Here is a 27,119-nt window from a genome sequence, read left to right as displayed (position 1 = left end):
GGAAAGCTTTCATGTCTCCTCTAGCTGTTTTTTTGCTTTTATCTCGATGCATTTCCACTACTGTAGCTGCTTGTTTTTATGACGTAATATATTCATATGAATCTGCAGATCAAATCTGGTCACATCTCAATTAATCCTTCGCTACTAGCAGCATGTCTGTCTGCGTAAGCAGCACTGTGACATAACACTGGAGCTGCTCAGTATGGTAAAGTAATCCTGCATGGGCAAAAATATATAATTAATAAAACAAATATCATAATATTTAAACCTTTTAAGAAGTTTGATGTTTAAAATGGAGTCTGTGCATGTGTAAAAACAGTGAATGAACATCTTTAGTAATAAGTGACCACTCAGTGAGACCATTTTAATAAAGCAATTTATAAAGATTTATTAACTTAACAGGTACAAAATACAGATAAATAATAACATTATCAACTTTCTGTAGTTTTCCTTTATAGTTTGTTTCAGATGATAATATTGGACTGGATTCTGGGAGGTGGAGGTCTTGGGAGGAACAATTCTTTGTTTCTTTTCTTGTTGTTTGTGTAGAACAAGCCGATAGTTTGCATTTAAAAAAAACTTATTCTAAAAGGTACTTTAGTCCAATAATATGTCAGTCAGTTCATGTGGCTTATAAAAAATATCAAACCCATCATTAGCTCAGATTCGAGCAAGACCCGTTTGTGATACAAAGTAAAACCCAGTAGAGAACAAAACCATCCAAAAATGTAGACTGTTAAGCCATGAGCGATGCCACAGCAGCACGTTTTTGAGGTATTGGAGGTCGACATGACCCCATTTTTCAGCTGTATGGAGCCACCACGCTTGGATCCTTTAAGCCAACCAGAGTGGGTTGGAGACTGCTGTAACTAGGCGACAGATATGCCTAAATAGAGTGTGTCATACAGGCATTAAGTCCTTTTTAACTGGGAAGAAGTCCCACGTCAAACCATCACTGTGTGGGGTGTGTCCAGAGGGAAGGAGAACACGTGTCAGCCAGTGACTAGAGAGAGAGGATAAAGCAAAACAGGAATTACAGAGAAATACATGGCAGCATTGATCATATATGACACATGGGTGCCTGAACAGAAAATCATAACAGACATCAAACAAACACACCTTCTCTTCTCCACGCCTAAGAAGACTTTCCAGTTATTCAGCCTGCCGTAGTGATAAGGGTTTCTGTATACCTGGTGGAACGTTTAAGGAAGAAAAAAGAAGCAATTAAAAAACAATTAAAGGTCACCGTTATTTCATTGAGGGTTGTGTCTCCTATTAAATGATCTCCCTTAAATTACCACCCCATTAATTATTTAAACATTTGAAACATTTAACATTCTTACCCTTCCTCGTTTGGCCAGCCGCTGTGTTTCTTTGCAGTTGATGTGTCTTTCTATGCTGGTCTCTCCTCTGGATATGAGAACTGCGTGCCAAAGAGTCAGAGCTCCCAGAGCCACTCCCACAGTACTAAAAGAACAAAATGTTTTTTTATTTGATCTGCTGCCAAGAAAATAAAAGACACTGATCCCCATTCTTCTACATATACTGACAGTAACCGGTGTGTAATTTATAGATCACTTTGTTTGGGGTTGGTATGGAATAAATCAGTGCGCTTAATTTTTTACCGACAGGAAATGATAAAAGACTTCTCTTGATCAGATTGTGAATACCTCTGTCAGTTATACTCGACAAGAAGGACGCTAAAACAAACATATTATGGTTTTGTTAGTTTCCTCTCCCTGGAGCAGTTTAGCCACCATCCACAGGCTCCTCGGTTTCTTTGTGCATTGCTTTGTGAGACAGTAGTGAAGGATTGTGCACCATTTTAAAAGGAAGTAAGCACCTTTATAGCACTTTAAAAGGTAGCTAAACCAATTAATGTCCAGATTCGCGAAGCCTTCACTTATAAATTGTTACTATAAATAAAAAAACAGAATTCCATTATATCCACAGACAGTCGTTTTGTTTATTTTACCAGCAGGTCACATTAACTCTGTTTGTTTTGACCATGATAATTTAAAGGGTAACTCCAACTCTCTCAACCAGTTTTACACATTAAAGTGTGTTTACAGGTCTTGCGAGGTGTACTACTGCATATGTGAACAAAGTAGTATAAAGCCTTTTGTGGCTCCAGAGGAAGCTGCATGTAATCCAATAAATTACCTGCCGTGATGTCACTCAGTGGCTAGGTTGCATCGTGGGTAATGTAGGGGCCAGATTTAAAAAAGGAAGAAGGATGTGTGGAACAAAAAATGCGATATTTCTATCATTTGTTTTTAGTTATGGGAGTGCAATGCTAGACCAGGTGACTGGTTTTCAAAACCTGGTGCCTACATTAACCACAATGCAACTTACCCACTGAGTGACATCACTGAAGGCAATTTATCAGATTACATGCAGCTTTCTCTGGAGCCACAAAAGGCTTTATACTACTTTTTAAACATATGCACTAGTACTCCCCAAGACCTGTAAACACACTTTAATGTGTAAAATTGGTGGAATCACCCTTTAAAGCTCACAGATTTCAACACCAGGAGACGTAAAAACAAAAATGACGGGATTGTTTCATTTCAAATATCAAAAGACTTTTGGTTTGCGTGAGTGATTGTTTCAATGAAACACCAAACTATGTTGAAAACCAAATCAAGAAAAAGAAAAAGTCATGTATTAAAATTCAAGCTTATTCATAACTTTGAAAACATAGCAGTCAAAACTAGAATGGCACTTAGTTGAGTGCATACCTCCGCCAAGGCCCAACAGTCCCCTTTTATACTCACTTTTTTCTTCAACGAAAATGTTGTAACCCAACCAACCAATAGACACTGGTGTAAACATAACCTCCTTGGTGAAGGTGATTAAATGCTGTCCAAAACTTAAAAACTTTACAAATTCTGAATAGTGTCCATCAGCAGCACACTCAAAAATTAAGCAGATTTAGGATGCATACTGATATCTTTGAGTATACTTAATTTTACCAATTTACAAGTATGAACATGCTACAAAAAAAACCCCTGCTTTGAATTACTTGGCATGGTACTACGTATAACAGGTGGGAACATGCATTTCTTACCTGGTTAGCACCCACATGTAGATGATGCTCTTGTGAATCATCTTATCCCTAAAGGTGTACGGAGGTGCAGGTGTCTGATAGTTGGTCTAAAAAGAGCACATATTACATAACTAACAGATAAAAAAGATCACAGAAGCTTAATCATGTTATTGTGTGTGTTAATGTTTGAAACTGTACCTGGCCCGGGGGGAGAAGCCCTATAAGTACTCCCATCCCTGTCACCGGTACGCCTGGCTTCTCCGTGTCCAAATGCTTAAAGCGCTAATGGAACAGCCCACGTACACAAACCCGAGTGTTAAAGACAGAAACAAGGCAGTGTCAGTCAGGAACAGTTAAGCCCCACAGAGAAAGACACCAGGCATGAAGGAAAAGGGAGGGACAAAACCTAACAAGCCATACTAGGACAAAAACACCAAGCAGGTTAGCAACAGCATTCTAGCAATGTAAGTCTGAGAATCTCACCTCAAGGGCATTGTACGCATCTAGGAACAGGTTTCTGCCGCTGACGCTACAGTAGACACAGCCCAAGGTCATGAAGAGGCAGAAGGAGAAGAAGTAACGGTGGTTAAAGTGACCCACACAGTTATTCAACCAGGCTGAGGTGCTGACATTGAGGAAAAATAAACATCTCTCCGTAGTTTGTTATGTTATTTTTTTACATTATGTCATTTCTGATGGTACAAACAATATCTGAAATCATGTTGGCACAAAGGATACGACAATGATGGTCCATTTTCAGAATGCACCTGCAATGGAAGAAAAAAAAAAATCAGTCTGATACTTTGACAGACAAAAAACAGGTTGCCCCCCGTATTCAAAAATACATTTTTCCTCTTATTTGTGGTGCTATTCATCAAAATACAAGTTTTGATGTGAGTTGCTGAGTTTTGGAGATATCAGCTGTAGAGATGTCTGCCTTCTCTTGAATATAATGTAGATGGCACTCAGCTTGTGGTGCTCAAAGCACCAAAAATATACATTCAAAAAAACTCAACAGCAATGCCTCTCTGCAGAAATCATGATGCGGATACTCAACATAATGCACAGACCTTGTTGTGCGCAGGAACTATTTTCTTTCTACTGATCTACAGCCACCAACCATGGTGTGCAGAAGGAAGCAAGCATCTACTCATGGTTGACAAGCTAGTTAACTAAGCCGACTAAGCCAGCAAATGTTACAGCTCAGCCGAGGAGGACAGCATGTTTACATTCTGTGTTGTCATGAGCCCGAGCCTCTAATTGATGATTAGATGAATACTTCTTTCTGCCCTAACCCTGCACGGTGATATGGTTGGCGGGTGTAGTTCAGTAGAAGAGACATTATTGAGTTTTTCAATTTTTTTTTTTTTTTTTCCCATTATATTGGAGAGAAGGCAGACATCTTTACGGCCAGTGCCTCGAAGCTCAAACAAAAACAATAGATGGATAGATAGCACTGCAGTATGAGGAAAAATCTGTATTTTTTAATTGGGGGTGAACTGTCCCTTTAAGCAGTCAGTAGGATCTTGGTCAATCATTTTTTTAGTCAGTGATGGGTTTTTTTTAATGTTTTTTTTGTGGATATTGAGCTATTTGAAATTAGCATAAAATAATAGTCACTTCTCTAATATAATCATCTGCCTTCATCTGCAGAGGGGCAGCAGTACTGGAGTAACAATTTTACAGAGTTTTCGGTCAAATTAACCAGCTAATTAGTAAAGGTAATCCTCAGAATTTCTTTTGTTAAGCAGCAGCCCCTTTGCCAACCGTCATTACCTCTTGCAAGAGTTTGGAAGTTTGAAATTCAACAACAGTAGGTTTTTTTTTTTCTTTTTTATCACAACAAGTGGTAGATGTACCCCAAAGACAAACCAGTCATCTAAGGAAATACAGAACTGAAGAAATACTGCTCTGACTCACCTGTTACAGATACCACAGTGGTGTGTTCTTGCTGGTTTGGGCATGATGCACTTCTTGCAGACTGCCACAAATGGCATGTCATTTTTTTCCTAAATGAAAGAAGACATTTTTGTTAGATTATATAATGTAAATTTAATCCAAGCCAGGACTAGTAAAGCCATTTATGGTTCTGCAGAAAAGCATAGTCGATGTCTTACTGTAGGGGGATACCCAGGGGAAGTCTTGGTGGCCTTGTAGTAATGGAAAACGATCATGACGAGGTTCCAATGTCCATAACAAATGTGCCAAGCAATCCATGCAGGGGAGTATGTATTGAGGACCAGAGGCAGTAGGACGATGTAGCATATCGCCAGGATGGAGCTGGTCAGTATCACCACCAGACAAACAAAGACCTGCCGCACAAAGACGGGGGAGACATTTTTTCAGAGAAAAAACTTAAAAACTTGTATGACTAATAAAACCACACGCACAAACACACACTCACCGTGCCAAACCAGCGAGTAATATAATCCACAGTCCAAAACACCGGTTCAAAGACCGAGTCGAAAACCACATCCGAGTCCGTGAGGGAGTTAAAGTAAAGTGACTGCACCACCACGCTCATGTAGGCCCACAATTCCCTCATCCACATGGGAAGTCTGCTCCTTCCTCTCTTGATGCATGGCCGTAACCGCACACAGCGCAGCAGGTGGAGCACTGAGTTGGGACACCACCGCATCCTGCATCTGTGATATGCACACACCTTTGAAGAAAATGACATAATAATGAACAACAACAGACCCTCACAGCCTTATGCCAAGTTGAAGTAAAAAAAACATAGCCCTGTCTTGATAACACTAAATGCATGGTGGAATGACCTGAGACAATTATTTCATTTAGTTGTAAACTATTAAATTCATCGCCAACACTTCTGATAATCTATTAATCGATTAGAGTAATTTTTTAAAGTAAAAACAGGTCAAAATTAATCTGGAGTCCAGCTTCTTAAGTGTGAAAATCTTCTGGTTTATTTACTCCTCTGTGACAGCATGTCTTTGGGTTGTGGACAAAACAAGACATTTGCTGAAATGTCATCTTAGGCTTTGGAAAACACTGATCAACACTTTTCAGCATTTTCTGACCCAACAATCAATCGATTAATTGAGAAAATAATTGACAGTGTTAATTGCAATTGTTAGTTGCTTGTACAGTACATCCATCTACAACAAAAAAGGACATGGAACATTATTCACATAATTCAGTGTAGGGCTGCAACTAATAATGATTTTCATTACCACTTAATCTGTTAAATATTTACGCCATTAAAAATGTTGAAAAATAGTCAAAAATGTCACATAAGACACAGAAAAGCAGCATGTTCTTCCGAATAGGAAACTCTAAACTGACAATCTTTGCAATTTTAGCTTGAAATTAAGTTAAGCAATTAACCGATGATCAGAATAGTTGCAACTTCATTTTCTGTCGATCGACTAATCATTGCCGCTCTCATCCAGAGTACTATATGACACTTACCCAACGGTGGATCTGGGAGCCAGTCAGCTTGTTGTTTTTAACAGATAAGTTGTTTATATAACTCCTCACATCAGTCTGTGACACTGACACTGTAGCTGCATCTGTCGTGCTGCAGTTTAAAGGTGTAGAATAGCAAACCTGCGCATCCGTTGGCCATAAAATAGAAAAATAGGGTGTGAAAAGGGCTGGCTGCTAAACTAGACACAGGTATGCCCAAGACCAAGCCTTGCTTTGCTGCATTCCAGACGGGGTGGCGTCAGGGTGGAGGCTTTTACCTGAAGTGACAGGGGCAGTGGTCTGGTGTGGTACTGACTTATGGCAGCAGCAGCAGCAGCATTCAGCTTCACTCCATCAGGTAATGTCAGGCTATTTAAAGACCATTACGAGGCAAATTAGCTGAGCTGTCGCCTCAAGAAAGCCCCCAACATTACATTTGTCCACATCACACAGAGCTGTGGGCAGTGCCACGGTGTCCTAACGCTCCCAAATCCCTTTTGTTTGGATGTCACAGTGTTTTCCTATTCAAAACCCCGACGCTGTGTGCTGCGTTTTCATTTATATACACACTTCAGATTTATTTTAGGGAATACTCACTGTTCTATGAAGGCAGGAACACTGCCGAAATCTCCCCTCTCGTCGACATTTTCAAAAGAGAGGCAAAAACGGGATTATTGCCACATATCAGCGGAGAGGAGCAGGATCAGGGACCTTCTGTGACAGTTAACAGATCTAAATCCTGATAAAGATGTAGTGCGCACGCGTCAGAATGGCGGCGAAAGGCATCATGGTAATGTGAGTCAGGAAGTAAGTACAACATTTCATACGTAGATAGTTTGTCGAGATATTTACAGTTATGTGCCTAATTGTTTTTAATGTTATATCCCTCTAAACCTAATGTCACTTAAAATGGACGTGTTGCTGTTGCTTTACGTTATTAATACAAAAGTAACAAATGGGCACCAAGGTCCTCAGAGTTCTGGGACTTGTAGTTTTTACACGCAGCGGCTCTGCTAAGCTACACTCGCACGTCAGCTTGTTCGCCATGTGGAGCCTGTAGTGAAGGGGGACACCAACCTTTCAGACTCAAGCTAGCCGTCTGCACCGTTGTCAGTCATCATCATGTCGTTTTGTTTTAACTTCGACGTCCCAGGTCAAACAACCAACACGGACAACGTGGATGGAAATGAGTTGCAAAACAGCAAGAAAGACTATGCTGCTAAAGCTGTAAGTAACGTCAGCTAACCCAAATGTGTTGTTGGTTAAGTTCGGTCAGAGAACTCGAAGAACTTTGACTTGGACTCGAACAGGTCCTTCGATAGAGCACATGGTCGGCTTTGACCTGTCTTTCTTAGGTGTACACATGTACACACATTTATTACTGTACACCATCAACATTGCATTCACATCTACATGCATGCAAAATGTAAAGAAAAGTAAAGATGTATATAAGATGACAAATCAGGAAAACCTAACATAAATAATTGTCACTATTAAAAAATATCTTATATCAAGGTCCACTTATACCACTACTGTACTTCATGCTCTTCATCACTTATTCATTATGTACATAATTAAATCCAGATTGAAGGGGATAATGACCCAGTTTGTTAAACAAGTTACCTAAAAATGTAACACAAAATGACCAAGAGATGATGATGAGATGACCAAAAAAAAAAAAAAAAGTCCATCCTCCAGATCTTGGGTATATCAGAAACACATCTCCTCATGAAGGCCTCTTGCAGAGTGAAACTTTAAACACACCTCGGCGGTCTTCATGAGGAGATGTGTTTCTGATGAGATGACCAAAAAAAATAAAATAAATGAAATTCTGTTAAATTCATTATTTAAAAAATCTTACACATGACTGGATACAATTTCTTGACTGGCTGGTGTTTAACTGAAAGCATCCCTAAGTGAGAAAAATACTTCCTAAACAAGTTAATTAAAGCAGTGTAGAGAGCCTTAATGTGGTGTTTACCAATCAAAATGGTGAATGCCTTTCTTTTTAGATATGCCATTATCCAGGCTATAGTTTTTAATTAAAGGATAGAATGGTATTGATTTTAAGATTTATCTAAGTATAAGTAAAGGTAGACCTATCGTCTTTAACAACTGATACAGGGAAAACATTTTTTTTTTTTTTTTAAAAAAGCCCTTTGACTTGAGCACAAACACACAAAAGGGCAGGGACAAACCCCCTCATCATTGCAGAGGCACACACAAATATGGAGACTATTTAATTGAGTCATTTCCACTGCATGAGCAATTCCATCACAAAGTGAAATATAAATTCTTCGGTGAGGTGTGCATCCACCGGACAGTGTGGGTTGACTTTCTCATTGCCCACGAACTTTGACGTCACAGGGCGGGGGTATGTCAATAGAAAGTTTCATACAGAAATGAAATCATACAGGTTCGCACTGGTAGTGGGCTGAATCTGCTGTTATTGTCAGACACCAAAGTTCCGAGGCATCCAAAAAAAAACCTCACCAGGCGTTTTTATATACACTGTTAGTCCACACATGATATTATTTTAAGTGTTTAAGTAACACAGTGAATCACATGTCTGATTGGTAATAGTCTCGTGTCTACAGTACAGTCATCAGCCAGTAAAACTGTCGGTTAGTAGAGCACATTTTATAGAGGTGAGAACATTAAAGGTTCAGCATGTAGGATTTTAGGGGGATTTAGGGACAGTAATGGAGAAAAATATTCATAATTATGTATTCTTTTAGTGTATAATCACTTGAAGCTAAAAATTGGCGTGTTTTCTTTAGCTTAGATTAAGCCTTTTATATCGACAGAGGAAGTGGGTTCTCTTCCGCGGCGTCCGCCATGTTGCACCGCCTTATTTCTACAGTACGCCAGATCGGACAAACAAAACATTGGCTCTAGAGAGGGCCTGTCCCACTTATTTATTTTTATTTTTTCCCACCGTAACAGAGGGCATGATAAGGTCTGTTCAGTTGGTCGCAATCTGCAATCTCATCACTACATGACACTAAATCCTACACACTGGACTAATAAGTGACTAATAAATAGATGTAGATGGTCTGTAGCATCACTGTAAACCAATTAACATTTAGTGAAACACAGTTTTATATTAAGAAGAAGGATCCTATAAGAAGAGAGCGTCTTCATTTGACTTCACAACATTAATTTCCTCAGCAGATGTAACATGAGACACGTTAACTGAAATTTGAAGTTGTGACCTAGTTTGAACCCATTTTCAATCTAATTATTAATGCTCTAAAAAGCTTTGTTTCACCACAACCACTTGTTATATTGGTTGAAAAAAACTCAAAAAAATTCAGTTAAAGAAAAGAACTGTGTTCAGTGGCAGCTTTTTTTTTTTTTTTAATAAAACATAAACAGTGTTCTCTGAGTTTTTTATGAAAACGCTTACAGCGTCCAACACATCATTCTTTTGTCACCCACAATTTTTAGGAAATTCCTACGAAAACCTAAATCCAGCAGGATCTCTTCAGTCAGACTGTTTAATGCTACAAGTACTTGCCGCTACTTTCACATGTTCATCAGCCAGTAAAAACAGGATGGTGTGTGTTGCTGATCCTTATCTGTGTGGGTAAATGTGCCTCAAGCCATGATTATGTCAACTTAAAACATGTGTTGGTCCCTCGTTGTCATGTCAGACACATACATAACTGAGTGTACACATCTTTTCCCTAACCATGCATACTGCTTTTTGCTTTTCAGATTGAGGAGAAGACCTCACCAGCAGAGCCAGTAAAAGAGGCTAAAGAGCACCCTCCAATATCTGACCCACAGTTCTCGCTCATGGATGCTGTCGCTGAAACGGTTACCATAGGAACTCTTCCTCCTCTTCATTTTCTCAACGAGACAGTTTTTGAAAAGACGGCCTTGGAGAGAGACGACGGGGAGAAAATTCTCTCCAGTACTGCCAAGCAGAGGTCTGATCTCATCTCTGGCGTGTATGAGGGAGGGCTGAAGGTGTGGGAGTGCACTTACGACCTTCTGGAGCTGATTGAGAAAGAGGGAGAGACTTTGGGGGGAAAGGCGGTTTTGGATTTGGGCTGTGGTGCAGGACTGTTGGGAATATTGGCTCTAAAGAGAGGAGCAAGGCTGATCCACTTCCAAGATTACAACAGTACAGTTATTGAACAGCTCACAGTGCCAAATGTAATACTAAACTGCCAAGAGGATGATGACGTAGACAGTGAAGATGAAAAAGAAGGGAAGGGCAAAGGGGTTTGTGAAATGAAGGTGAAAGAAAAACAGGAGGTAAAAGATGGCAGCCCACCAACTAAGAAGAAAGCTGTCGACCCCTCCCAGCAGCCGTTGCTCGCCAAGTGTCGGTTTTTCTCTGGTGACTGGAGCACATTTCTTGCTTTGGTTAAAAAGGAGGAGCCACAGCCCAAATATGACATTATATTCACCTCAGAGACTATCTACAACACTGCATACTACCCCACGCTACATGAGACCCTCCACAAGCTGCTGGCTCCAGGTGGACTGGTCTACCTCGCCACCAAATCCCACTACTTTGGTGTAGGAGGCGGGCTGCACCTGTTTGAGACATTTGTGGAGCAGAGGGGTGTTTTCTCTTTGGATCACCTGTGGGACGGGGAAGACGGACTTCAGAGACATGTGGTAGTACTGCGTTTTAAAAATGACAAAGGACACTTGAATCAGTAAAGTCTTGGATTTAATACAGCTTTATCTATGTAATAACTGTCAGGGAGTCTTTCAAAAATAATGGTGATCACTTCACAGTTTAATGCAAATAAAAATATCAGGTACTGCTGAGCAATATATCCATATTATCTTGTTACCATGATATGAGATTATGTATTGTCTTGAGAGTTTGGTTTCTCTAGAGTTTGGATATTGTGATTATGGCGTATGTCTTTTCCTGGTTTTAAAGGCTGCATTACAGTAAAGTGACGTAACTTTCAGAACTTACCGGACTGCTGTACTTCTTCTAATACTTCCCTTTACCCACTTAGTCATTATATCCACTGAGGATGTTAATGATTCATCATCAATCCATTGATCGCGTTAAGAATTTAAGTATAAATGTATTTTATGAATCAATTAAATCACAGATGGGCACATATATATTGAAAAGTTTCATAATACAATTACTTGCTTATCAATTGTATCAAAATACAAGTTTGAAAAAATGTATTTAATTAAAATTAAATATTTTTTATAAAATGCAAAAAAAATTCTATCCAAACTGATATTATTACTTTTTTGCCATTTACTAGCAGGGCTCCAGACTAACTTTTTACACACTGGTTGCACATAATAATATTCAAAATTGTATTAGATTTTTTTTAACACATTATGTAAATGATTGTAAACAGGAATAAGTTACAGATAAAGGTCTTTTTTTATTTACATCATAGCATTACATTAAAAAGTGACAAACACAAATAACTCTTTGAACATGTTTATAGGCTAATATTATTCAAAGGCAACTGTCTACAAACAAACTAAATATTTCTATAAATGTATTTAATCTGACCTGCTGAATACCGAGATCATCAGTGTGATCAATTAAAAATGTTGCACCTAACAGATGTGTTGGGGCACGTGTGTGACCAAAACAGCCGCACCCTGGAGCCCCGAGTAGAACTTTATCTGTTCTTTCAGCTCCTAATGTAGTCGGCTCAGATTTTGCATTGAACAACAATGACAGCAGATCAGTTTTATTTATATATAGATAACCCACAATCACATTGCCTCAGTGGTGAAAACATTTCATTAAATGGAAAAATATCAAACATACACTAGTGAATATTACTATTTCACTTGATAGTTTATTCTGTGACATCTGAACTTTTATTTTGTGTTTTGACACATTTCATTTGACTTTTATTGCATTTTCATGCACGCATATATGCACCCATATCCCAATATCCCTAACTCATTTTAAGTAGTGTATTTCATATATTATAAATGATGAACCACTAATCTATTGTTATGGCAGCCGGCCATCGATTAAAGAGGTAACACATCCACATTACCGATGCTTTTCTACGAGATATTTGTTTGCTTTTGAGGATATTTAAAAATATGGAGATGTATATTATGAATTGCGATATAGTTTTAAAGATATTGTGATATTTAAGGCCATATGGAACCGGCCATTGCATCAGGATGTCCTTTCAGTTTTCCATATGAGGCTTTTAAGTTGTATGTTGTGGTAAAACAAGGAAGAGCTGTAATAAAATATGCTGTCTCATCTCCTATGCGCTCTTTGGTCACCTACACCTTCTCTCACTTCCTATATAGAAATTTGAATATGTCTGCCAGTAAGTGAAGTGCAGTTGAAAGGGGCTCTTCCAGGTCTTTAGATGCATGGGGAGGAAAGAAAAGGAAATGGGCTCAGTGACCTTTTGCGAGTGATTTCCCCAGTGTTCAAACAGCAGCATGAAAGCCAGGCTTGTTTCTGAAGTCCGGCGCAAAATGTCAATTGCAACTTATCCCACCAGCCCAAGGATGTAGTTTGAAAGTGGAGTCTAGAGTCACTGCACATCAATGCTGGGACTCTATGGGGTCTCTGTACCTCCTATTCTAGTAATGGCCCTCGTGGATTCAGTGGGTTTTCACCTTCAGTTAAAGCCAATGCATGATCTGGGTGTGCTCCATTGCAAAACAAAGGCATGACACATTATAATGAGTGTATACATCCAGGAAATATTTACAAGATTCGCATCCAAGTACAAGAAGGGAACTGTGCTGAATGTTTTCCCGACAGCGTGTGGATTCCCCTTTTTGTCTAGATCAAGGAAACGAGTTGAAATAACCTGACAGGGCTTTTTCTGAGGAAGTATTTTTGAAATCCAGACTAGTTTCTGTTACGTGAGGTGACTAGTTGAAGAGTATGAGGAAATAAAAGTTTTTTTACATGATGACGGAACAATGAAAATGTGAATATTAGTCTTTTTAAAAACGGTGGTTTTTAGCCTGCTGAACCACTCCTGTCATGCTCAACTGATTGAACACAGTATCACATCCCCGTCATGTTTGACTATGACCGGAGAGCAAACAAAGTTATTTTATGAGGGCTGCCTTGTTGAATCCTCCCCTATCAGACCTCACCTGAATAAATGACTGCAGCTACACAAATATTCACAAGAATTAATCTCATCCTAAACACACCCATGACGCAAGTATGCTGATAAAAAATATTTAGCAAAGAGCAAAACACTTTTCTAGGAAACCTGGTGTCACCAGCTCAAACATGATTGTGCATATCAACCCCCACAATGTGTGGACAGAATTTCCATTCACTTATTATGTAAACATACGGTGTTAAACACTATTTCACTCTCACAAAACACCAAACACAGTTTCTGTTTGCATTACGTCCGGCCAGCAAACTTCCAGTGTGTCAGCTTCGTCATCGTCTCTCATCTCGACAGCTGTTCATGGCCTATGGGGGAATTCCTGGTTCCTCGAGTAGACACAGCCTTTCCCCTGCTTACTTTATGGGAACAGGGGGCAGGGCCAGTCAGATGGTTTTCCTCAGAAACTATTATGTGTTGATTCACTGTGAGGGGGCGTGCTGTTCACTCCCACTGTTTCCTTCTTACTGGGAAGTGACTGTCAGGCTTACCGAACAGAGGGAGGGTATAAGACACAGATAGAGAGGAGGGAGGGAGACTGATGGGTGATGTGAAAGGTGGTGGTATTTAAGGTTTCTTTGCTCTGAATGTCACACAGTATGCCGTATCCTTCCTTGGACTTGGAGGACGTGGGAGAGCGAGCAGGACGTGCAGGTGAACTGGGGAGGGATGGTCACTTTATGATCATTCAGTTTGGAAAGACTTGCTGCCTGTACAACGCTTTTAAAACATCTTTTTGGTGAGATGGGACCGCCGAGGTGTGTTTAAAGTTTCACTCTGTGAGAGGCCTTCATGAGGAGATGTGTTTCTGATATACCCAAGATCTGGAGGATGGACATTTTCGGTGAATGTCTGGGGTAAGTATTTCGGTAGGAGACTGGTCAAATTATGATCAAATTAGAGAAAATACTGGACACATTTCATCTAAAATTGTCTGACATGCCTAAAACCACAAGCTACAGTCTTTCAACATCTTTCAAGTTGTGACATTTTTAAACAGTTACAGTAGACTTCTTCGGAAAAAGAAATAGCAACTTCCACATTTTCCTGAGATGAAGCATGTGTGATGTGTGTAAGCTGACTGATCTGATCTTTGTCTCAGATCTGGTTCATGCCCTATTAAGAGATTTCATGTCTAGTAACAGGCTGTAAAACCGGTTGTTTCCCAGTCCAACTGCCGGAAAGATAGGAGTTTCCTGAATGTGTTCAGGTGTGGCCTTCCACACAAAGTTCATTGTACTGTATTACACGTATCTTAAAAGAATGTACACTCTTGCTGAATAAACCACAGGAACTGAGATAACATTGAGGAACTATCTCACTTTACTGTCACTGTCAATATTGAGTGCAGGCCTTGGATGAGGTGTTTTTTAATAGATGAAGGAAGAGATCCTGTAACACAACGTACGTCGGTTACAGGCTACTTACTTTGGAGGGTTCAAAGATACATCGTCCAATTGTATAGTGTGTAATCAAATTGTCCCAGAGTTCTTTTCCTGGGAGTGTACGGCCATAACTGATGAGTCATTTCATTCCTTGACCAGTGCACTATCACCATGGTCTGATTCAGTGCTCGCATGAGCCTGGTAGACAGACTTTCATTTCAGTGGCTGTGAAGCATTTCCAGGAATAGTTAGGTCAAGAAGATGGTTTCCTCTGAAGACCCTGAAACGCTTCATAAGGCTCTGTCTAACCACAGCATTGGATCCATTCAATCATAACTTCACTTCAGAGGTTTGTTTCCACTTTGGTTTTATTTCTCTCGCATAAAATGCCTCTCAATGTCTCTGTTGCCGGTTTATGAAAAAGTAGATGTATTAAAATTGCACATTGCACCAGTACAAAATGCAAATGCCAGCTATGATTCATCACTGTTTAAGATCGACTGCGGTTGCCACTGCAATGACCTGTTGCTCAATCTTCCAATGAAAAGAGGTAGAGCTGTTGCTATCAGCTCATCATCACCCTGCTTTTCTTGAGAAATGGGGAAGGTCGTGACTTCATCTCAACATGCTGCTCAACATGTTCTATCCTAAACCTGCTTTTATTGTTCCATTCTTAAGTTTTCAGGTTGTTATAAGCGGATTTACTTTGGTTTTATTTATTTATTCTGAAACGGAGTTGAAAAGAGAATGAATGATGAAGTATGTGTTGTGTCAAATGATTAAGCCGTTCGGGCATCAAGTGGCTCCAGCGGAAGAGATCTTGAAGAGTGTTCTGCTATGAGAACTGAATTCCATAGATGGTGGCGTCTTCAGGTGTCATCTATGGGCTCAGTTCTTTTGGCATGGTACTAGTTTGTCAGCTTTATTGCACGGCAACAAAGAGCGGGAATAATGACCATCAGAATGAAGTACTGCATGTGAGGTTTACATTCATCTGTGGATTACTGTTGTTTGAATGTTATATATATTGTTAACTTTCTTCAAATGATGAAGAAGCAGCGCATTTGCATTTATGAGTAAAATAAACATTACAATTATTGATCATATTTTTTTTTCGAAGCTGATGTTGTATTGCATGTTGTTAATAAAGTGGATCAAACTGAACTATTTTCCTCTGTAATTTATTTACTCTCATCACATTTTGCTTGACTTTTAAAACGCTGTAACATCTACATCATACATTTCACAAGAAATAGTGACAGCATACGAGGAAAAATGATTTTCAGAAGTAAAATGGCCACCACACACTTACTTAGCCCACACACGTGGACCTCTTTTTTTCCGGTCTTATCTCAACTCTAGTTCCATAAAATCTCGAGTGTGGCTGAAGGCAGTCAGCTAAATGAGCCATAAACAATATGATTATGTGGGATAGCCAACATCCTTTTCAATTACAATATCATGGGGATCAAATAAAATTTCCAGCTGCCACTACTGAAGTATGACTAACTAAATAACATGATATATAGACTTTTAATAGGGGAAGACACGCTCATTAACCATCACTGGTTTAAAGCAGTTCTTTTGAGGTACCTGAAGTGTTTCAAAGTTATTCTTAGATGCGCCATGTACCGTACACAGGACCTTTCAGACAACCTCTGTTAGCTCCATGACAGGACTTTACACCCTCTCCAGTCTTCCCCTAGAAAGCACCTGTTTTAGGTGGCAAAGCCGTCCGTCCTGTTCTGGGACTGCAGCCATCTCCCAAACTAATGTAACAGCATTAAAAAAGAGGGTCCATAGTTGAGTCTTGGTGAAGTTCCTGGCCTCAGGGCTCCAGTTATGGCTGAGTATATTGTTTGGAGGTAACATGCAGAAAGGGTTGGCTGCTATCGTGCATGAGGAGGGTGAGGTATAATAGAAACATCGCTTGAGAAAATCATGGCGGAAAGAATAGTTGTATGAAGAATGGCTGACACTCTGATGACTGAATTATCTTTGCACAGCCGGAAACCTGTCGGCTGATAAAACACTATGCTACCATTTCTCTCTTATCACATTCAGTATTATGAAAGCACCTTCATTATCTTTTATCAGTGAAGTTATCATAAAAAAAAAAAAACTCAAGTTCCTCATCTTATCATGTTGGGTTTTTTCCCTCATAATGTCTGCTCATGCCTATTTTTTTATTGAATAAATATTTTTAGTCAAAATGTGCCCAGTTTGACTCTACAAGAAATGTCACAAAAACTCATTTTATGAAGGGGCTCTGACTGAATTATACTTTTTTTTAAAGTAAATGTTTAAAAGCAACCAAGAGTACAAATATATGTTTTAATGCTTTCTGGACATGCTTTCTTTCTAAATGTATGAAACATAATAAAGTAAACAAAAAAAGGCCAAACAATCTGTGGATGGAAAAGTCAAAATGTTACTTAATACAATAGCCTTAGTTGCAGTGGTGGAAAGTAACTAAATACATTTACTAAAGTACTTTACTGAAGGTCAGCTTTGAGGTGCTTGAACTTTACTTGAGAATGACCATTTTGTGCTGCTTAGCAGTTTGACTTCACTACATTTCAGAAGCAGATGTTTGACTTTTGATTTGCTGATTATGGATATAAATTTAACAACCCAACAAGGTAGTCCAAAGTAGCTCTCCTCCGCAACCAAACCCTTAAAATGATGCTTACACATAAATGCGTCAGTACTGAGAATCCAATAGTATAATATATAACAGCATAGTCTCTCATGGAGCATTTTTATGCATAATCAATACTTTAGATCCTATTTCAATTACACTTTTCTGCTACTTCTATACTTTCACACAAAAAGGTTGAATAATTGTACTTTTATTCAGATTGCTATTTTACTTGGTCAAAGAATCTTTCCTTTAAAAACCCATTTGGCCTCTACCTCCATCATTTGGCCCCTGAGAAAAGTCCCAACCCTGAAATCACATCCGCCTACTGTTTGATTGACAGCATATCAGCCAATCATAATCATGTACATATCCGCAAGAGCCTAAATTCTCATTTCCCATTGGTTAGTAGTAGCCGTCAGTCAGGCACGTGACGATCCTCATCCAACCAATGGTTAGGTCGTTTTTTGTAGAGGATGAGCAACAGGCTGGGTCCCTGCTGAGTGTAGCACAACGATCGGGGTTAAATTTGTTTTTCTTAGCTTAACATCACTAGCGTGGAGCCTTTATAATTTAGATTGCTCCCGTTTTTGTTTGACTGGGGGAGGATAACAGAAGATAGCTGCATATACGTTGTTTTTATAGAGTAACCAGATTTGGTCGAGGCCTTGGCATGGATGAGGTACGGCCTAACAGTGGTGCTCAAGCCCACGGGCTGGTGCCGCTGTTTCCTCCTGGACTGCAGGCTATCTACGGGGAGTGTAGAAGACTTTACCCCGAGCAGGCTAACCCGCTTCAAGTTACAGCCATAGTAAAATATTGGTAGGTACTTTGTTCTTTTGTTGCCGGCTTGACACGTCTCTAAACGAGGCATTGAGTTTGTGGAACAACTTTTCGTAGCTAGTGATGATGGCTAGCCAACAGTTAGCTTAGCTGCTAAGCTAATCTTTCAGCTAACTACACCTCGGAGCCACACTGTGGGCAACTATGTATAAGTGAGTTTTAGAATTCAATAACATTACCAGACTGTACAAGCTTAATTAAAACACCTTATGTAAGTGTATCTAACTACTTCTATACAAATTAGAGCCTCCAAGCAAAGCTAACATAGGTGTACTGAAGAGTAAACACAGTCCACTGCTAACAAAAACAGTTTTTGACATGGCCGATGGTTTTGTGCTTCTCACAGGTTAGGAGGACCAGACCCGTTAGACTACATCAGCATGTACAGGAGCATGGGCTGTCCAGCTCAGGACATCCAGGAACATTGGCACTATGTCAGCTTTGGACTGAGTGACCTGTATGGGGATAATAGAGTTCATGAGTAAGTACTTACTGTAACAACTTGACTTCCAGTTGCTCAGGGGAGTTGGAGGAATTTCAGTACATGTTCTTGGGAAAGATTACGAGCTTTCTCAATCTGTTTCTTTTTAATTCAATTCATTTTACATTGTGGGAAATCTTTGCATCACAAATCACATCAAATCTTTCTAAGTAAACATTTGCTTTGCCCTTTGAGATGTGACCACCCACTGACTGACATGGCACCTACTGATCTTCTATTATTCTACAGCATGCTGTTTATCTTGACAAAACCTCATGCATATAACAAAAGAATAAAAACACAGCTTCTGAAGGTTTGTTTGACCTGTTTCCCACTGTGTGTGTCTGTGTGTGTGTGTCTGTGTGTCTGTGTTAGATTCACGGGGGCAGATGGGCCCAGTGGGTTTGGCTTTGAGCTCACCTTTAGACTCAAAAGAGAGGTGGGAGAGACAGCACCACCAACCTGGCCAGCTGAACTCATGCAAGGCTTGGCACGATATGTGTTCCAGTCAGGTAAGAGCACGGAGAGACAAAGAGGTATATTGTGTTTTGCAGTCGAGTAACATTTAAAAAAACTAATTTAATCTCATTGTTGTGAAACAAATTGTAAATTAGTTTAAAAAACTTAATTGACGGTTTTGCAGCTGTATTGACAAAGGATTAAGAGAATGCATACTCTCAAAAGTCTTAGGTGATAATCAAACTATGCAGATTTAATATATCATATTAAACTCATGAAGCAATGCGTATAGCTAGCTTTGTAAAGAGTTTCATGTTTTTGTTAAATTTTTATCTATGAGTCAGACTAAACAAGAAGGGTTGACACAATGATTTTGGCTCTGGAAATGTCAGTGTGATTTTACGTAATTTTTGACATTTGAAGGAGGAGCTGATTCATTTATTAATCGAGGGATTAAATCATGTTGTTGCAGCTCTACATTCTTCCTCCTTCACCTTGAGAACGTGTGTTAAAGAGTAACTATTGGAGTTTTTCATTTGGTCACAGTTTGTTTCAATAGTCTGGTAAATGATCTATCTGCAAAGGTTTTGATAGAACAACTCCCTTCTGGCTGCAGTTGCCAGGTGAAGAATGTGTTTTTTGAAAAGATAGCCTGTAATTCTAGTTATACATCTGAAGAGAATGGAATTGAGGAGTCGTGTGCAGGCAGCTGTCCTACGCTTAGTCCACATCATTTCTGTTTGGTGGAGCTCCTGGTATTGACAGGAAGTCTAATTTCCTCTTTCTTTCCCTTTTGTATTTATGAAAAGAATCCTATTAAAATGGTAGTGTATGAATGTATACCTTGTGTGTAATGGGTATAAACTACTAAGTTTTTTTTAAAATCCTTCAGTTGCGTATGTCATATGAACAAGAACGTGTGGTTGAGAGGGGAGGAGACATTTAAAAGCTATGCACAAAGAGAAGAGGACTATTCTCTCCAGGCTTCCCTCTCCTCGCCGCCCAGGCCTACTCTTCTATCCAGCTGGGGTCAATTTGCACTTGGGTGGGCTGGGCTCCTGAGCTAAATGAATGCTGATTCCTGGCCATCTTCCCCCTCGCTTTTCTCCTGCAGCGAGGCTGGACTTGGTGCATGTTACCTCACAAGCAGAAACATTCCTCACATGGAAAATGGAGTTTATAAGCTTTTCTTGACACATTTGAGCCTTTGTTTCTCTTTCTCTGTAATTTTCCGGCTGATCTGTGTCCCTTCCTGTTATTGTAACTTTCCTTCTGCAACTCTGTACTGTCAGATAATGAAAAGTAGGAAAGTAGGACTGCCTCCCACTGTTGCCTGAAGGCACAAGCTTAGTCATGACAGACTTTGTATTCTAGATAACTTAAAAATTGTCTCATTTTGTTTGCTCTTTTACAGAAAACACATTTTGTAGTGGCGACCACGTATCGTGGCACAGTCCTCTCGACAACAGTGAATCTCGTATCCAGCATATGTTGCTGACAGAGGACCCACAGATGCAACCAGTTCACACTCCCTTTGGCACAGTGAGCTTTCTCCAGGTGAGTTCAAATATGCGATTTCAACATGGCAACATGGCAACATGGCAACGTGGCAACGTGGCAAGCTACCGAATAATAAAAGTTGTTTTATTGTCCGGTCAAATGATAGATCTTTGGCGCCCATGAATGTGCATACACTCATCATTTCTTATAGTAAGTTAAAGGAAGCACGTAAATTGAAACGCAACAGTAATAAGAGGGACTCAACAAGTAACAAGACTGTAAACCATGCCTTCTAATGCTCTGCACTGTCTCCTATAGATTGTGGGTGTATGTACAGAGGAGCTACAGGCAGCCCAACAGTGGAACGGCCAAGGCATCCTGGAGCTGATGCGTGGAGTCAGAGTGTGAGTAAAATTTTGTATCAAAACATGGTGGATGAAGAAGCGAAGTTTTACATTTTAAAATGATACATGTTGGGCTGTGTTTTTATTCTCAGCTTTTATTTTGTTGCTTTGTTTCATAGGTGATTGTTCATGAGTCAAACCAAGCTAGGTTACTTCTGCTTCATATCTTAGGATTGCTGTGGTAACATAAATGTCATTGTTATTCTAGTATGTGAGGGGATACACATCATTTAGATTTGGAATAATTATAACTTGACTTGACACATGCTTCAAGTCATTATCTGTCTTTTTTGTGCATACAGTGATGCAGTTACATCCATGCCATTCCAGTATAAAGTGTATGGAGTCCAGTTTGACAAATGGAGCGTTGTTACTTGTTCATTTATTAACTCTGTATTTAACTTGAGGTTAATTGTCTCTGGGGCTCATGTTGATGATTGTCCTGTGTACAGAGCTGGTGGCCCCTGGCTGATCACAGACATGAGGAGAGGGGAGACCATTTTTGACATTGATCCACACCTACAAGTAAGGCTTTACTAAGTTCTGCACACTCAGCTTAGGGCACAAAACTGTATTTATAGTGTGTGTAACAAGGAGCAGTATTATGTTTCTCAGCTGCTTGTGGCTCATTACACATTTTAGAAAGACATACTGTCTTTTTTGTTCTCTGTTTTCAGGGGCCTTGATACAGCTCCAATTATATTATGATGCTATATGGGATAACTGTGTAACACCATCACAAGCTGTTATTATATTGTAGGAAGGGCTTATTGTGGAGCTTTGTCATTAGATAGATGGTCAATAAAGGGAATTGGGTGAAAAAGTTGACTTAAAAGTGACCCAAAGGAAACGGATTGTATTGTAATATATCTGTATTTGGCACCCCCTGTTGACCCATGAATTTTCATGCAATTTCTTCTTGTTCCTTAAAATTTGGACCTCATGTGAGCTAGTGTTAATGATTGCGTATATTTCTTGCTCATCTAAGCAGGAGAGAGTGGACCAGGGCATCGAGACAGAGGGCTCTAACCTGAGTGGGGTCAGCGCCAAGTGTGTGTGGGACGATCTGAGTCGACCGCCAGAGGACGAGGAGGATAGCCGATCCATCTGCATAGGATCACAGCCACGGAGGCTCTCAGATAAAGGTACGCAAAGTCCCAAAGGAGTGAAAAGAGTCGATCTGCCAGTTAAGACCAAGAATGCTTAACCAGTCGGTACACAGCTGTTCTCGTTTCATGCTGTCAGCAGTGCATGATGGGATAATTCCATGCTGATCTTTGTCTGTGCCTTGACAGACACAGAGCAGATCAGGGAGACCCTGAGAAAAGGACTGGAGTTTAACACTAAGGCAGCGCTGCCACCTATCAACAACCAGAGACAGAGCCATGAGAGACCTCAGTGAGTGTTCCCACACACAAACACACACACACACACACACACACACACACACACACACTAGTCTTGGTTCAGCTCAGCACAAGCACACCAGGACAACTCCCTCCAATGTGTGTAATGACTCACAGCACAACTGACATTTGAACTGTTATCGTCATTGTTTCTAAGCTACTAGCATAACATGGCGGTTTGTCATTAATTTGTTGCTATTTTTCTGTGGAAGTCTCTTCTCTTCCACAGAAGCAGGTTCTGTGTTAGGAGTTGTGAAATATTTTTCCATACACTTCCTCCACATGCTGATTGTACCATATCAGACTTCCTCAATCTTTCTTTTTTTCTTTTCCTTCTGTTTCTCAGGAGTCGGAAGGATAGTTTGGAGAGTGAGAGTTCAGCGGCCATCGTTCCTCACGAGTTGGTCCGAACACGACAGTTGGAGAGCGTCCATCTAAAATTCAACCAAGAGTCAGGCACGCTGCTGCCCCTCTGCCTGCGGTACTGCACCATTCTCTCTCCTCCTCCCACACACGACACTTATCCTTTTGGAATGCCCCTAAGATAGACCGATGAAAAATAGTCCAAACAATTGAGTTGGATGGGTGTGGTAGAATAACTTTTAATAAAAACACCCCAGCAAAAACACACATGACACAAGCTACTAAGAAGTTGAGAAGGGGCTTTCTGCAAATCAGCCCCAGATTAAAAATTTCCTCCTCCTACTTTCACTTTGATGTCAGTTTGAAGTGTGAAGCAACTTGAAAGGAGTGGGCTTTAATGTGTCCAGTGCTATTTTAAGTGAGCCAAACATGTTCAAAGTAAAACAAGTGTGTAAATATAACTGTAACTGTGATTTACATTTGGTCACTTGTTACATACAGGATATTGACTGTGGTCCTTCTGTATTTGTCTGGCATATTTTGTGTAAATAGGTTTGCTGTTTTTACTTCTTTCATGACCATGTACTAACTAGGGAAGTTAGTAAAGGTTATGTTTATACACTGACACCATAACTGAGTCACTGAAGTCAGCACAGCACATGAAAAATGCCCCCTCGCTATACTGCTCACCTACTCAACCAGAACTATGTCAGTCGACAGGAAGTAGCTTTAAAAGGAAGATCGTCATGGTTTGTGGAGTTAAAACCGGCATTTTCAGTGATCTTTATTCTATAAGTTTCCCTTTTATTGCGCATTAAAATTCAGTGGATCCTCACCAGGTTAGCTAAATTGCTGCCGTCTAGCTCGTGCTTTTAAGTTCCACAGGCATCAGAAAATCTTAAAATGTGCACACCATGAGATTATGGAGGTGTAAAGATGGTATTACATTGTATGCCATGGTGACAAAACAACTGGAGAACTTTGCAGCATCTTAACATTTTTTTATGTTTAGGCTTTCTCTGGTTTGCTCTTTGTCTTGTGAAATTCACACACGTGTGGCTGACAGCTATCTGGACTGGTTTTATTTGGAACATGTAACATTTTTGGGGAATGTGTTTCTGCACAGACCTAAGATGAGGATAAACCTGCTTCATGTGATCTCTATCTGAGCAGAGAACGATAAAAGAGTTAGTTGAAAGAGAGAGCTTTTGTGTGAGTGAGGTGTGCAGGGAGTTGAGAATGACAAGGTGGAGTAAAGGGCCCAGTTATGTGATACCAGCATGGGGCTTGATCTTGTCAAATGTTGCCTACAAGTTATGCGACTTTCGATGTCTGGACAGGTTGTGAAAATGGGTGAACATTTAAGTTAAGATATCTCTGTCAAATATGAAATAGACTTTATTTAAATTTTTACCACTAACTATTTCTTTGTAATTAATTAAGGCTGATATAAGTCTTTGATTTTATTACAAAGCCACTTGATATGGAGTTACCAGTGAAGTTGTCACAATACAAGAATTTTAAACTTGGATTCAGTGCTAGTATAAAAAAAACATTACTCGATACCTCTTTAGATATCACAGCAAGAGGACAAAAAGACATAGTTTATAGCTTTGGTATTCACAAAACTATCAAATCGAGTTGACAAACTTAGTTACCAGTAAAGATTCTCTATGACACTTGAATCCTTGTAACGGCTGCATATGCAAATATTAAAAAAAACCTGAATCTGTCTTGATCGATTATTAGATATTTCACTGTTTCAAAATGTTTGCAGTTACTCAAGAAAATACAGTCAAATTAGAATTAAAGTCAAATGAAGAAACTTTGAACATTAAGTTTCATTCTCATAATAACATTTTCAAACATTTTTGTCCTGGCGTTGTTTTTCTTAAACGGGTGAATTCCATATATTTACTTATTTTCCTGTGTTTGATCTTTCACAGGGGCCGGTTGCTCCATGGGAGACACTTCACTTACAAAAGTATCAATGGAGATACGGCCATTACATTTGTGTCCACGGGAGTTGAAGGAGCTTTTGCTACTGAAGAGCATCCGTATGCAGCCCATGGCCCCTGGCTTCAGGTACTTGTGCACACACACGGACTCATACATAAAGTGAAAGTTTCCATGTTTTGCTTTCCTTTTTAATGTCTTTATTTGACCCTCTGTTCTTCCTGTATAGATATTGTTGACTGAAGAGTTTGTGGAGCAGATGCTTGGGGATTTACAGGAACTAAACACTCGTGAGGAGGTAAGTGAAACTTGTATTTTAACTTTTGTTTGGTTTGTTCAACTGCCAGCATGTTTCACCTTGTCTGTTCTTTCTCTTTGTATAGACAAAGTTACCAAAGGAGTACAGTTGGCCTGAAAAGAAGCTGAAGATCTCTGTACTACCAGACTCTGTGTTTGATAATCCACTGCAATAAGAAAGAGACACTTAATTACTAGAAAATACCAACATACACATTTCCAGAGTGGACCACCACGAACAGTACACACCAAGGACATGCAGCCTACAGACATGTCGCTCCCACAGTGGATGACCACACTGTTACACTCCTAAAGACACTCCGAGGGATGATCTTAACACTTTTTTTTTTGCCTGTTACTGCATTCTCATGCCAGCCCCACTGTTTACAACATTTCGCTGAGGCTTGAATGCTTTTGAGAATGTCAAATCAGCCTGAAACCAGCCTGTCCAGATGTTCAACCTGTAAGAACAATCATTAAAGGTGACACACTAGCTGTAGGGCAAAACAGGATGTTCCTTCAGTATTTCCTGCCAAGCTCTCAGGTCCAAAATATACGTCACTAATACAGATGAACACGCATCCTGTGATCACCAAACAGTGTTTCCAAACTATAACTGGGTTGCTGTTCTCAAATCAGTTGTATTTATTCCATTGGCCTTAGAAAGGACGGAAAAGTCACATGTTTGAACTTTTTATCAATGTTTGTTTCGATTGAGCTCATGTGTATAGTATTTACAAATGCTGGACATTTTTCTCTTACGTGTTTGTGGTTATACCAAAGGTTAACGTTCTGTGTCTCAAATGTGTCATGATTTAGTCATAATAGGCAGGCTGACTATGATTAACTACAACTGCCTATTTGTCTGGGATAATCACACCAGCATCTGAACTGTTTTCTTAGATACCTGGCAAATGCCGCAGGTATAACCACCCTTTTTTCGTCTGTGCCAAGAACATGATTCCTGTATTGAGTAATATACCTGTCCTGTTTTTTCACGCATGATGTTGCGTGTTTTAAAGTTATGAAATGTAATACATCGAGTCCGTTGCAAGTGTTGAAAGACTGAAAGATATTTTGTTCAGCGGCCTGTGTTGCCTCCAGTGGCCACATACATATGTGGTGTTTTGTTTAGTTTTTTTTGTTGTTTTTTTATCAGTAGGACCTGCTTGAAAATGAGTCAGAGAAAAATTCCTCAGTGCCTTGAGTTGAAAAGGACCACATAGTCTCAGTTGACTTAATGCTGCCTACAGCTCTCATGATGCTGCGTTTGTTGTCTTTTTTTCTGATACCGTCACTGCATTCCAATTTAACACTAAAACTGAAAACTCCTTATAAGATTTACTCTTATGCAACGTGATGGCATCTTAAATGTCTTTGTCTTTTTTATTCAGAGTGACAAATTTCAAGTTTCAAGTAGGCATCATTGTTAAGGTATTTTGTAAGTACTGTCTTATTGATTGAACTGGCTGATTGTAATCCTAAGTGCATTAAAGAGTGTACATATTTACACAAATAAAGCTGCAAAACTGCAGAATTACAAAGGAACTTATTTCATTCACAGACCTGGTGTGATATGACTGCATTTATATAGGCTTCTCAAACACAGCCCTTTACAGTTAGCCTCTCATTCACCCATTCTCACTCACAGTGTAAAAGCCTATCCATCGGGAGCAATTAAAGGCTCAGTTTCTTGGCCAAGGACACATGAACATGTGGACAGGGGACCTGGGAATCAAACTGGACAGTCTGGTCTACCTGCTGAGCCACAATTGCCCCTTTGTG

The 27,119-nt window shown here is 39.7% G+C and overlaps 3 protein-coding genes across 7 annotated transcripts; 2 read left to right on the top strand and 1 right to left on the bottom strand.

The window, feature by feature from the left end:
* Nucleotides 1-362: 362 nt before the first annotated feature.
* On the bottom strand, nucleotides 363-19,024 carry zdhhc16a (zDHHC palmitoyltransferase 16a). Of its 4 annotated transcripts, none has more exons than XM_073481587.1 (11): nucleotides 7,076-7,219; nucleotides 5,454-5,711; nucleotides 5,167-5,361; nucleotides 4,970-5,058; nucleotides 3,788-3,816; nucleotides 3,533-3,666; nucleotides 3,248-3,331; nucleotides 3,071-3,156; nucleotides 1,344-1,467; nucleotides 1,120-1,190; nucleotides 363-1,003 (listed from the first exon to the last, which is right to left on the bottom strand). In XM_073481587.1, the coding sequence occupies exons 2-11, from the start codon at nucleotides 5,685-5,687 to the stop codon at nucleotides 901-903; spliced, it is 1,149 nt and encodes a 382-aa protein (XP_073337688.1). In that variant the 5' UTR covers nucleotides 5,688-5,711; nucleotides 7,076-7,219; the 3' UTR covers nucleotides 363-900. The 4 variants fall into 4 exon arrangements, with proteins under 4 accessions (XP_073337688.1, XP_073337689.1, XP_073337690.1 ...); XM_073481588.1 differs by lacking the exon at nucleotides 7,076-7,219 and adding an exon at nucleotides 18,962-19,024 and having other exon boundaries at nucleotides 809-1,003; XM_073481589.1 differs by lacking the exon at nucleotides 7,076-7,219 and adding an exon at nucleotides 6,482-6,500 and having other exon boundaries at nucleotides 809-1,003.
* mettl18 (methyltransferase 18, RPL3 N3-histidine) lies at nucleotides 7,449-11,421 on the top strand. The gene is made up of 2 exons (XM_073481878.1): nucleotides 7,449-7,705; nucleotides 10,199-11,421. The coding sequence occupies exons 1-2, from the start codon at nucleotides 7,601-7,603 to the stop codon at nucleotides 11,156-11,158; spliced, it is 1,065 nt and encodes a 354-aa protein (XP_073337979.1). The 5' UTR covers nucleotides 7,449-7,600; the 3' UTR covers nucleotides 11,159-11,421.
* Nucleotides 18,117-26,878, top strand: sufu (suppressor of fused homolog (Drosophila)). 2 transcript variants are annotated; one of them, XM_073481583.1, is made up of 12 exons: nucleotides 18,117-18,447; nucleotides 18,815-18,949; nucleotides 19,325-19,461; nucleotides 20,823-20,965; nucleotides 21,227-21,312; nucleotides 21,765-21,837; nucleotides 22,301-22,457; nucleotides 22,608-22,710; nucleotides 23,065-23,199; nucleotides 25,028-25,166; nucleotides 25,267-25,335; nucleotides 25,421-26,878. In XM_073481583.1, exons 1-12 carry the CDS (start codon nucleotides 18,299-18,301, stop codon nucleotides 25,508-25,510), a joined length of 1,416 nt encoding a protein of 471 aa, XP_073337684.1. In that variant the 5' UTR covers nucleotides 18,117-18,298; the 3' UTR covers nucleotides 25,511-26,878. The 2 variants fall into 2 exon arrangements, with proteins under 2 accessions (XP_073337684.1, XP_073337685.1); XM_073481584.1 differs by having other exon boundaries at nucleotides 18,204-18,447; nucleotides 22,304-22,457.
* Nucleotides 26,879-27,119: the final 241 nt, after the last annotated feature.

Source organism: Pagrus major, chromosome 15, assembly GCF_040436345.1.
Source record: "Pagrus major chromosome 15, Pma_NU_1.0".
In the NCBI taxonomy this organism is placed as follows: Eukaryota; Metazoa; Chordata; class Actinopteri; order Spariformes; family Sparidae; genus Pagrus; species Pagrus major.
This window is presented reverse-complemented; position numbering and strand designations above follow the sequence as displayed.